This window comes from Hippocampus comes, unplaced genomic scaffold, assembly GCF_001891065.2.
Source record: "Hippocampus comes isolate QL1 unplaced genomic scaffold, H_comes_QL1_v1.1 scaffold227, whole genome shotgun sequence".
NCBI lineage: Eukaryota > Metazoa > Chordata > Actinopteri > Syngnathiformes > Syngnathidae > Hippocampus > Hippocampus comes.
In genome coordinates, this window is record NW_017805630.1 from 640,797 (window position 1) to 653,685 (window position 12,889).

General features: G+C 44.7%; 1 protein-coding gene across 1 annotated transcript in view; it reads left to right on the forward strand.

Annotated features, from left to right (window-relative positions):
- ca14 (carbonic anhydrase XIV) overlaps positions 1 to 10,207 on the forward strand; it is a 13,767-nt gene extending 3,560 nt beyond the window's left edge. Inside the window, exons 3-13 of the mRNA XM_019881577.1 lie at positions 564 to 743; positions 834 to 979; positions 1,801 to 1,896; positions 1,973 to 2,039; positions 2,511 to 2,668; positions 4,343 to 4,469; positions 5,019 to 5,042; positions 5,111 to 5,195; positions 5,301 to 5,342; positions 7,888 to 7,941; positions 9,486 to 10,207. Of these exons, the coding sequence (XP_019737136.1) occupies positions 564 to 743; positions 834 to 979; positions 1,801 to 1,896; positions 1,973 to 2,039; positions 2,511 to 2,668; positions 4,343 to 4,469; positions 5,019 to 5,042; positions 5,111 to 5,195; positions 5,301 to 5,342; positions 7,888 to 7,941; positions 9,486 to 9,585 (1,079 nt within the window). The 3' untranslated portion in view covers positions 9,586 to 10,207. The remainder of the gene's footprint in view (positions 1 to 563; positions 744 to 833; positions 980 to 1,800; positions 1,897 to 1,972; positions 2,040 to 2,510; positions 2,669 to 4,342; positions 4,470 to 5,018; positions 5,043 to 5,110; positions 5,196 to 5,300; positions 5,343 to 7,887; positions 7,942 to 9,485) is intronic.
- The last annotated feature ends 2,682 nt before the right edge of the window (positions 10,208 to 12,889 follow it).

Here is a 12,889-nt window from a genome sequence, read left to right on the forward strand (position 1 = left end):
GCAGCAAAGAGGGGAATGATTAGAAGTGCAACGTGGTTGGAAAGGGGGCGCGGGTGGTGGTGCTTGTTTACATCACGGATGGTTGCAAGATGGAGGTGGGGGTGGTTGGTTGGGAGGGGGGGAGGCGTTGGCGGACATGCTAACCCTTTAGCGACAGTACTTGGTTTGCGTCTATGGATAATCTCTTCAAAAGTAGACAAATGGATGAGGGCCGGAAAATAAAAGACATTCAAAGCAAAATGCTGTTGATCCCAAGATTTGAAGTTGAGAGATGAGCTTCATGTTTAAAAATTGTCCCGTTATGAAGTAAATATAGTTTTGGACTATTAAAACATGATTGTTGGATTTTAGGCAGCACGCCCCAAATGATTTCTTACAACTCCTCTGAATGCTTGCCCTGGGTGGGCGCAGACCTATTCTTTAAATCCCTCCATTAGGTTTTCGACACACTGCATATTCTCACGTCTTATTTTGTTGTAAATTGCAGCCCATTAAGGTCGAACTATGGACTATCGAGACTGGAGCTGAGATTGAATTAACGAAGCTACTGTTCCCTAATGAAGGCATGGTGGGTCAGTCGGAGTGGTCGGAACATTTTCCCGAGTGCGGTGGTTCCTCGCAATCTCCCGTTGACGTGGTGACCACCCAAACTAAATATGACGCCAGGCTGACCCCGCTCACCCCGCTGGGCTACGGTCAGCACGGCAACAGACCCTTCACGCTCTACAATAATGGACACACGGGTAACCATGGCAACGCTTGCTTTTTTTTTTTTTTTTTCCTAGCCGTGAAGTAAAGTCCAATGAAATAATTTGCACCCCCCCCCCCCGCAGCTGTTATCGAACTGCCGGACTGGATGACCCTGGGCGGTCTCCCGTGGCTCTTCTCGGCCGTGCAGATGCACCTTCACTGGGGCAGCGGCGGCCCCAGTTCCGGAGGCAGTGAACACACCATCAACGGCCAGAGCGCAGAAGCAGAGGTACGCGTGAAACGGTAGAACGCCATCGCCACTGACAGGAGGGAACGTTCTTTTTTAAATTTTTTAAATTTATTTTTTTATTCTACTTCAATGAGCCATCTGATCACTTACGTTACAATACAGGAGTGAATCATTGGGATTCCAGCCACTATGATGGAGTTTTTCACTCCGAGTAATTGGGATGTCAAATGTGACAAACCACAATGCTGAAGAAATCGAAATACCCGACTTCAATACTTCTTACTCCACGGATGTCCAAATACCGGCCCACGGAACACTTGAGTGGTCCCTCGATTAAGTCCCCCCCGCCATAGTTTTAAGTTGTAATGTCAGCAATCATCACTAGATGGCAGACATGTCTTACTTGTGCTTCCACTGGATCTGATGCTGTTCTTTATTTCTATGTGAGGAAACCTATTTGTGTGTGTGTGTGTGTGTGTGTGTGTGTGTGTGTGTGTGTGTGTGTGGATCTTTTAGTTTTTATTTTTTGCTTCAAAGCCTTTGCTGGCTTAGGATGGTCGATCTTTTATATCAAGTCTTCATTGAAAAATGTATGATCAAAAATGAAATATATTAAGAGCACAATTTTGCCCCTTCGAAAAAAAAGGGGGGGTTGGGGGGGGGGATTAAAGGAAGAGAGAAAACGGACGACTTCACTTCCCTCCGTGGTGAGCAGGTGGTGCTCACACATGCAAATGTTGCAAATTGAATGAAAGGCGGCACAAATCAAGCCCGTTTCCAAGCCTGGGCTGTCAGGAGCCCGATACAGCGGCATGAAAATGGAGAGCTGACCAACCGGTGCTCTCGCATCCTGTTTGCAGCTGCACGTGGTGCACTACAACTCCGAGCTCTACCCCAACGCGTCCGCCGCCATGGCGCAAAGGGACGGCCTGGCTGTCTTGGGAATTCTCATCGTGGTAATGTCCAAGCCACGCTGAGCACGTTGATGCAAATTGGATGTGAGTTCTGATTGGTTGCCGTGATCTTCTGCAGATAGGTGAGGAGACCAACCCGCACTTCGACAACATCATCAACTTCCTGAGCCGCATCAGACATGCAAGTAAGTCCACCATGTGGCAGGTGGTGCCGAGATGAAGTTGAATTTCGAATTCTGTGATGTCTTATTCATAAGAAAAACAGTATCCCTTAATGTTGATTTTTTTTTTTCAAAACAGACAGTAAAGACAAAAATAAGATATATGAGACAGTTGTCACACTTTCTCCTTCACTTGTGGTGGGCATGCCTTGGCCAGACATAGGAATAGACTGTACTGGAGGATCAGCTCCTTTTTCAGCTTCTCAGTACGGCACTTATATTAATGAATCCATGCACAGGATAAAGAATATATATTCACGTGCGACATGTCCCTATTTGTAAGGGCAATGTTGTAAGATGAGTTTGGAATGAAAACACATTTCGGTCTCATACATATATTTCTTCTTTTTTTTTTTTTTGCTGTTTTCGCATAGCTTGTGGCGAATGTCTTGATTCTAATCGCATTATGATTTTTCTGGGCTTTTCTACCAAAAGACCAGAAAGTGTTGATCCCAGCCTTTGACGTGCAGTCGCTACTCCCCAAAGATCTGGGACGCTACTATCGCTACAACGGCTCACTGACGACGCCGCCCTGCTACCAGAGCGTCATGTGGACTGTGTTCCACGAGAGGGTTCAAATCTCAAAGGCTCAGGTGGGGCTGACAACTGCATGTACTTGCAACTAAACTTCTCTTCGGGCATTTTTCAATCGCAACAGATTCAAAATGAATTTTCAGCCATTACCAGTTTGCAAATATTTTTCTTTTATTGTCCCGTTGCATATTCTAAAATTTAGTGCCACTGGGCACAGCTCTAGCCACTTAGCGCAGATCATCTACGTTGCATGTAAGACCTTTTTTTTTTTTTTGAAGCTGCAAAACAACTTCCAACACATCACGTTTACAAATCTAGATACCATACATAAAATAATTACCAGCCAGCAGGATACTAGCAGAATACAGTAAAAAAAAGTTGACCTACATGCACTGTATAGTACACCAATTTCTTTTCTCCCCCCAAATAAAAATTTGACAAAAATTTGGTGTTACATGCATTCCAGTGGACAGCCACGAAATAAAGCAACTTACTTTTTTCTATTGGTTGCCGTGATCTTCTGCAGATAGGTGAGGAGACCAACCCGCACTTCGACAACATCATCAACTTCCTGAGCCGCATCAGACATGCAAGTAAGTCCGCCAAATGGCAGGTGGTGCCGAGATGCAAATTGAATTTCTAATTCTGTGATGTCTAATCCATCAGAAAACCAGTATTCCTTAATGTTGATTGTTTTTCAAAACAGACAGGAAAGACAAAAATAAGAAATATGAGACAGTTGTTGTCACACTTCCTCCTTCACTTGTGCTGCCTGCTCATTCTGGTGGGCATGCCTTGGACAGATATAGGAATAGACTGAACTAGAGGATCAGCTCCTTTCTCAGCTTCTCAGTACGGCACTTATGTTAATGAATCTATGCACAGGATAAAGAATATATATTCACGTGCGTTGACATGTCCCTATTTGTACGGGCAATGTTGTAAGATGAGTTTGGAATGAAAAAACATTTCTGTCTCATACATATATTTCTTTTTTTTTTTTTGCTGTTTACGGATAGCTTGTGGCGAATGTCTTGATTCTAATCGCATTATGATTTTTCTGGGCTTTTCTACCAAAAGACCAGAAAGTGTTGATCCCAGCCTTTGACGTGCAGTCGCTACTCCCCAAAGATCTGGGACGCTACTATCGCTACAACGGCTCACTGACGACGCCGCCCTGCTACCAGAGCGTCATGTGGACTGTGTTCCACGAGAGGGTTCAAATCTCAAAGGCTCAGGTGGGGCTGACAACTGCATGTACTTGCAACTAAACTTCTCGTCGGGCATTTTTCAATCGCAACAGATTCAAAATGAATTTTCAGCCATTACCAGTTTGCAAATATTTTTCTTTTATTGTCCCGTTGCATATTCTAAAATTTAGTGCCACTGGGCACAGCTCTAGCCACTTAGCGCAGATCATCTACGTTGCATGTAAGACCTTTTTTTTTTTTTTTGAAGCTGCAAAACAACTTCCAACACATCACGTTTACAAATCTAGATACCATACATAAAATAATTACCAGCCAGCAGGATACTAGCAGAATACAGTAAAAAAAAGTTGACCTACATGCACTGTATAGTACACCAATTTCTTTTCTCCCCCCAAATAAAAATTTGACAAAAATTTGGTGTTACATGCATTCCAGTGGACAGCCACGAAATAAAGCAACTTACTTTTTTCTTGTTGTTGTGTATCAGGAAGTTGCATTAATTCCACGATGTGTCCTCCGCAGCTGCTGAAGATGGAGACCATCCTGTACTCCAGCCAAGCGGGAGATCCCGAGCGGATGTTGCTGCAGGACAACTATCGCGCCACGCAGCCGCTGAACCACAGGGTCGTCTTTGCCTCCTTCACTGCAGGTGATAAAATCAGCTCGTTAGCGGGCCATTTCGCTGCACGTTTAACTTGTTGTTAACTTGAGTCCCAGTCACATGATTTTTGTGGGGATTTTTTTTTATGAGCCAATTTTTGCAGGATCTGTTTGCGAAAGAGACGACTGTTACTTGACAGTGGGGGGGCATGTAAACCAAAGTGCACAATTAGCACTACATGGGGAGAAAAAAAGTGCAACGTGGCGAGAAATGCGGGAAATATGAAAAGAGATGAGGAGTGGTTGGAAAAGCCGGCAAGAAGAGCCGTGTTTGTTTGCGAGCTGATGAGAAAAAAAAAGACGGGATTTTGCGCAAGCGAAACACTGACTTCATTGTTTTCCCAACTGAGGAAAGCAGAGGGGGGGAAAAAGGAGGACAAGTGAAAGAGGGGGACCGAGTTGTAGACAAAGGCAACGAGAGAAAGGATTTGTGCAAAGTGCTCGTTGTGGCGAATGATTGAACTGGAAGTCCTGAAACCGTCCGTCAGTCCGTCCGTCGCAAAAACTAACGATTCCGTCTCGTCTTTGCCTGTTGCAGAGTCGGGCAAGGAGCTCTCTTCAGGTAAGGCCCACCTTGTTGCGCGTCGTGCTTCTCCCCACTTGGGGGTTTGAACGCCTTGCCCTCCACAGGTGAGGTCACCGCCATCGTGATCGGCATCATGTGCGGCTGCGTGGGCCTTGCCGTCATTGTCCGGTTTATCGTCAAGACCGTACGGTAAGATGCATTGCCGGTGCCGGATCGCTCCTGAAAAATGGCAAGCGAGGCAGTTTGTCGTGGTTGTGCTGCGACCGCGTTAACTCTCCTTCCGTCTCTTGGCAGATTTTGCGCTCTCCTCCACCGTGAAACGGCCGCGGTAAACAGGTGGCGCTCAACCCTTGACATTAACGGTCCCGTTTGTAACCTTCCCTTTTGGGCCGAGAGAGATCTTTCAGCGCTCTTCTACAAGCGGTGGAATCAGAAAATGGACGGCGCTGCCTTGAGATACAAGTGACTCCGGGTCGGAGTCTTTCGAGAAACGAGCCGTCGCTCAGCTTGGAATAAACTTGAGATACGGGCACGCTGAGATGGCGGTCAACTCCGTTCAAGTCACTTCACAATAAGAAGCATTTCAGCAAATACGGAACAACTTCTTCAAAAAAAGAGGCTTCAAGCAGATTGTAGCCACTCCCACCTAAAGTTTACTCAAAAAATGAAACAAAACAAAGAGGATGACGCGTTGTGTGTTAAAATCAACCACATAGCTATCCAAATGCTAATGATAATTAGCCTCTATGTTGTGGTGCTTTCGCAGCTTGATATAAGAGTAATCACTCTCATGAATTCTTTATCCTCTGCGTACAACAACTAATATATTAGTGCCATACTGATGACCCGAGAGAGGAGCTGAGACTTCTCAATGAACAGGAATTTGCCTCATACAGCACCCACATGGCAAGGGCCACATATTTGATGCAGTGTGACAACAACTGTTATTCTCTTTAATTCGAGTCGATGACGTAAATTACAATATTATGGAGCGCTACAATTCATTCAACTTGGATCTCAAGGCACCACTGTACTCAGGGAACTGTGAATATTTCTACAATTAGATCCCAACCTGAAGAGGATGAAAATTTCAGACTCAGCATCTATCCAAATTCTGGGGACTGTTTTGGAAGACCCGCCCTTATGCGGTCGATGAAAATGAGGCGCCAGCGAAATCCACAATACCTGCGTGATGTCTTGCCTGTTGGTTAATTACGGACATGTTATTTAGTCATTGTGTTTATTCGGTGCTTGCAGAACGGTCAACAGACTTTTGACCTGTCCAAGCTGCAGCACGAGGAATCTCTCACACTAATGACGGCTGCATTCCATTCGGCTAAGCTACTTTCCGATAACGTGCGTTTCACCGACGTTGACGTTTGCACCTGCGTGCGCCGAGTGCAATCCAAGTGAAATGCACTATGCAATCCATCAAGTGGTACCAGAGGCAGCGATTTTTATTTATTTATTTTTTTTTGTTGGTCGGGCTCGAATAAATAAATTCAGTCGGCGATTTTTATTTATTTATTTATTTATTTTTGTTGGTCGGGCTCGAATAAATAAATTCAGTCAATATGTAATCGGCTTGGTGGGATTTAAACATGAAAGTGAAAAATAAGAGAAAGTGAGCGTGAGATTAGCGCTGGAGATAATCTGATCCTCTTTGCTCTGCTGCAATAACGTGCCCGATACTTACGAGTGGCTCGCCTAATTACCGGTTTGATAGAAAAGACGCGCCGAAGGTGAGCAGGTTTGAATCAAAATGGCTTCAAAAGCTGATTGCACCTTTGCGCTGTCGTCCTCCGTGTTCCCAAAGCGTCCTTGCTGGGGGTGACTCTCTTTGCACTCTGATGATCAGGTCCAGAAATATTGGGATACGGACACAATTCCCACCTTTTTGGCTCTCACCACCACCACGGGGCAATCTGCTCAACTTCAGCCAAATGCTTCAGAACTCATTTGCCAGAAGGTGCTTCACAGTGCAGATGGACAATGATCCGAGGGATCCTACAAAAAACAAGCAAAGAGTATCTGAAGGCAAAGAACGTGATGCGCTGGCCAAGCGCGTCACCTGACCTGAGTCCAACTCAGCATGCATTTTACTTGATGAAGACAAAAAAAGTGAAGAGAAAATGCGACAACAAGCAGGATGTGAAGGCAGTTGTCGTCAATGCCCGGCAGAACATCTCCAGGGATGAAATCCACCGTCTGCTGATGTCATTGCTCACGTTCCACACGTCAGGCTCGATGCGACCGCAAAGGATTTGCATCCAAGTACCTTATTTTCCTGGAGCCCATCCCAGCTGACTTCGGGCAGTAGGCGGGGTGTTCAATCAGCCTGCCGTGCATGTTTTTGGAATGTGGGAGGAAACCGGAGTACCCGGAGAAAACCCACCCAGGCACGGGGAGAACATGCAAACTCCACACAGGGAAGGCTGGAGCCGGGATCGAACCCACGACCTCTGCACCGTGAGGTCGACGCGCTGTGCGCCTTATAGTGCGGAAAATCCGGTATTCAAAAGTAAAAGTTTGCTTTATGATTACTTGCGACCCCATCCACCTGATTTCGAATTAAAGGTGACCGACCGGCTGCCGTCAAAGCCCATCTGGTTGGTTTCATCTCAAATCCACTGTGATGGTGTTTACAGCCAAAAAAATGAGAATTGTGTCCATGTCCAAATTGTTCATCGACCTGAATGTAATTGTGGTGACAATCTTTGGGAACTCCTGTCCTTCAGATAACTTCATCCCCCTGCATGACCCCAATCTAACACAATCAATCGTGACTAATCATACGTTGCTCTTTGATCAAGTCAATGATTTTATTTGTCACCGTGTCTTGTGTTTTCTATGATTGTGTCTTCTTGTGATCTCGTGACAGCTCGACCTCTAGCTGGGACGTCCTTACCAATAACCGGCCAGCTCCAATGCAAAGGTTGAGCGAAGCACCCAAAATGATTCATTTTTCAATCTAAAACCTCTCTTTGCTTTCACCAACCATTCACTTTGACTCACCTTCTTTGGCTAATCCCTCCAATAGTGATGGAACAATCCCAGAGGTAATCAATCTGTCAAGTGTTTGTTTAGAAAGTGCGAGCAGAGGAGCTGAATTTTTGGCCGAGAACACTCTGGCCTAGTCACCAGCCATGAGCATATAAAACCCAACTGATGACGTTTCTATTGACCAAATCACCACACCATTTTCTGAACTCCGACGTCCATTTGACTAAAGGGAGAAAAAAAAAAGTTGTTTCGTCCATTGTGACATTTGCAATGGCACATATGAACCACAAAATGGCGGCAGAACATTGACAACGGAGAGGATGATAAAGCACGTCTGTAGCATGTACACAATCATGACTGTATTTAGTAGTTAAGCTAGTCAACAAAAACCAAATACATGCATCACATGAGGTTCATCAACAGTTTCAGCGAATATAATCCACTTCGAATCCAACGACGGTAGCTTGAAACCGAATGGCAGCACAACGTGGCTCTTTCGGGCTTAGCTTAGCTTAGCCACCAGCCAGTGACAAATGCGCCTTTCGCACACACCACTGTTTTGTGTTTTCAACGTCAGATCTCGGAAATGTACCGCGCGTTATTTTTGATATACGAGATGCTTTCGGTTCAGGAGGATTTTCATCCATCCACGTGAGAAAGAGGAGTACAGTAGTTTAGAAGAAAATCAAGTTGTTGACTCCAGTTCCAAAAACTCACTAGCAAAATGGCTTTTTGCATCTGGTTTATTTTTATCCATCCATTCATCCATTTTCTAATCCGCTTTTCCTCACAAGGGTCGCGGGCGTGCTGGAGCCTGTCCCGGTTGTCTTCGGGCAATAGGCGGGGTACACCCTGAACTGGTTGCCAGCGAATCACAGGGTTTATTTTTACATCATTGCTTATTTTAAATGGATGAATGACAGATATTTACAGATTTTGACCAATCAAGTTCAAACATGGTCCCTTTTTTTCCCCAACTAGGGGTCATTTAAGTTTTTATAAAATTCTTTCAGGGCCATACTATATGATTTTTTTTCCCTTTCTTACACCTTCAAACAAAACTACGGGCTTTTGCGGGTGGTTAAAGCAGTTCCTCTGGGATTTCCTTTGCTTTTAGAATTGTTTGGCGGCATTCCTGACATAGCCCATAAAAAGAAAACATTTGGTCTCAGGAATATTTTCTTTACCATGACATCTTTTTCCTCATTAAACATATATTCTATATTATTTTTTCTTTTTTTTTGGTCATGACAGCTTGATGTACAAGCACTGTCGAATCTTTTCTTTCCAAGTTTCTGACTGTTCACTAATAACTAATCATCTCATTTTCTTCATGAAATAATGTCCATTCCAGTAACAGCACGTCACATGCGCAGCCTTCTATTCTTTGACAAAGAGCGACCTCTGGTGGCCAAACTGTCAAACTACTCTGACACGAAGAAGGGACTGAGCCTTGCTTTTTTTTTGTCGTTTCAGGATGAAGGAGACCGAGAAAGCAAGAGAGAAACAACAAGAGATGGTTCTTAACTCCACTTCTCAAGCAGAGAATCGATCGCTCCCTCAAAGCGAGCCTTAGTTAGCCAGACGCGCAACTTTCCAGGACAAAAAGAACTGTTGGAACTCATCCATGACAGGAAAATCCAGCTTTGTAATGCAAGTATAGGAAGGAAATACAGTAACGTGGATGAAGTCATGAGCGCCTACATGGAGTGATGGTGGCAAACATCTCGTGAGTTTGCACGCGAAGCACTTAAATATGTCACTTTGCTGGCTCCTTTTGTTTTCAAAGTGTTTTACGGCCGTCTGACATGCGTGAATTGTTCGTGTAAATACGTTGTACAGTGTTTTTTTTTTTTTTTTGGTCCTCTTTTTTGATTCAGCCATTTTTCCATCATCTCCATCCTGCCTTCAAGCACAAGCACGAACTGCACTGACTGAAATGTTGATGTGTTCCATTTCTATACTATATCCGATGTATTCTTGTATTATTAGCCTGCTCAGGGATTTGAGCATGAAGGCAAAACGGGAGTCAGCAACGTCAACGGCCGGCCCGCTCCAATCGGCACATACGAGTCGAAAACAAAATATGACTTCCGGTGCAGCAGAAGGTCTCTTAGCAATTGTGTGTTGTCATTTTGAATTGTAATCGTATATTGAACAGGCGCAACACAATTAAACCTAAAAAGCGCTTTGACCGTCTTGTTTGCTTTGATCAAGAGTCAAGTTTTTTTTTAAGAACCGCCCCAACAAAATGATGAGCAAATCTCGCCTGTGTCGATTTTCATGTTACCACTTGGCTTGCGTTTCAGCCACCTCACATGACATAACAAGACATTGCGATTCTCAATTTGTGGATTTAGATCGTTCTCCCAAAATGTCCACTAAAAATCCCTTTGTCGCGATTCACGAGTGAGGAATGGGTGAAAGATTGTGACCGCGGTTTTTGTTAAATCAAGGAGACACAACCAGGTAAAAGGAAAAAGTCAATCTCTGGCAGGTTGTTGAATCACTTTTGGCCTTCCAAACAAAATGTAAGGAGAGCAGGGGTTGCCAAGAGGTCTGTGGTCATTTGTAAATACTGTACCTCAAATGATCGCCATTCAAAGCGTCCGCTGTTGTGAGACCTCAACCAGGAAGTTGCGCAAACATTACCTGGCCGCCCCATCGGCCGGTGAGCCGACGAATCGGCCCGATACCACTTTCATTTCTCAGACTGATACCAGTACATGTATTCACTCCTGAATATTCACCGATATCAATACCAAGTACTGTACTGATACCATGAGGATGTAGGGTACAACAAAATCTCAATGAACACAAAGATGATTTTCTTATTACCCGCTGTTTTGGTCTCACAATTGGTTAGCTTAGCCAGCCAGCAATGAGGGTTCGACCCACATTTTGAGTGTGACTTTAGAGGCGTATTTCTTCCAAAAGTTTCAGACGGTTTTTCAGGTGTAAAAGTAAGCACACCTGCACATACTCCCACTCAAGAGCTGCCATATAAAAGCGCTCTTAGATTTTACTGGTACAGCAATAAAAGTGAGCAGTGATTGAAAAGCCAATTCCCACATTTACAACTTTCACATTTGCTTTCCATTTATCGGAAAGAAGAAGGGAAGAGCGGCTCAGCATGGGCCGCGTGCGGCTATGACTCAAGCGCCTCAATTACCCACACTCCTTTTGTCCGAACAGCCACCCGCTCCCCCCCCCACCCTTTGCTCTCTGAAAAGCCCCTTTGTACTTTGTGTTTGTAATTATCGTCCTCGTTTATTAGAAGTCGCTGTAGAGAAGTGACTCCCAACCACTACGTCATGAGAAATTCGCAAATGAGCAAGCGCTCCATACTAAGCCTTCCGCTTACAACATGCTGGTCTTTTTTGATAACATGGGAAAAAAAGTCAGCAGGTTCAAGAGCATTCTCTTCCTAGGTTCAGCCCTTCTCACAAAAAAATAAAAAAATAAAAACAGAAAATCTGGAAATATTGACCTGAAATTTATTTCTTCATGCTCGTATTTGGTTAAACCACATCGAGTATTCCACAAGTCTTTTGTACAGCCTTGACCCGCTTGCAGATGCATTTTTGCCTGTTTGACTGCCGCTTCTCCTCTGTTTTTGTCGGGTGGCGTGCCGTGCCTCAACCCCCCCGCCCCCCCCAAAAAAAAAGGTTGGGTGGGGAAAGAAACAGAAGAGCGACTTTCGACTGTGAAATGATGTCAAGGTCAGGATGGATTCAGTTGAGTCTTAGCAGTTGAGCCACCAAACGTTTCCTTGAGATAATGGCGGTCAAACGGGTGAAGACGGGAAATGGAAAAGGACAGGAGGAAAAGCTGAGAAGAAACCAAAGCGCCCGTTCTCATGGTTGGCACCTCAAATTCTGTTCAGTCCTGTTGTTTCTCCCGAAAACTCCTTAAGTTCATTAAAAGTGCACGGCTGCTTTTTATTGTGCTGCTCCTTGCGTGCTACTGTTTGGCCGACCCATTGCCCCCCACCCGCCGTCGACTCGCTTCTCACTCGCCACTCATTCTTTTATTCTCCTCTTGCTTTTCCTCTATAATTGTTTTACACTTTTACTTCCTTGGCAGCCACAGTTGACCTTGTGTGACATATTTATGTGTCTGCTCGTCTCCGTGACATGAGAGGTCAGGTACGGCCAATGCGGGGTAACACACGGGGCACCTTCATGAACAGCAGAAGGAATTTACAGCGGTACATCAATTTAAGAGTGACACGACACAACTTATTTCCATATACGAGCTGACGCTGGGCCGATTTTTTTTAATCTTAAATTGCACACAATTGGAGTCAGGAGCGCTAAATGTTGGCAGCGAACTTCACAGCAAGCTACACACATATGCTACGTGTGTTTGCTAGCTTAATTCGAACACGCAATGCAAAACACCACAGATGGACTCATGAAATAAGCATGGATGTTGCAGTATTTTTAATCATTTAAAGGGCAACAACACTCCCCAATAGATGTTAATTATTAGCCCGTTTGCCTACGGGGATTCCCATTGTATGTTAGCATTCAGCTAACGGAGGCTAGGTGGTTGTTTGACAGTAAGCTTCATTTGAGAGTGACAACATAAACTCAAAGTCTAGTTTTTTTTTTTGGGGGGGGGGGATGAATTGTTCACTATTTGCCAAACTGTTGTTTGTTGTCAAGTGTGAGTCAAATCGAGTGAGTCGAGTCAAGTCGCTTGCCTGCCGCCAAAGAGGCGCCTGTATCTCAAAACAACAAGTAGGCCAATCCACAGCTTGAGTCTTCACAAACTCGTAAGCCTTCAGGCACCACTGTGTGCGTGATGCGTCTAAATGCGCTACGCTGACATCGGTCTCCGTTGTGCGGAAAACAAGCAATCGACGCGTTGCGTTT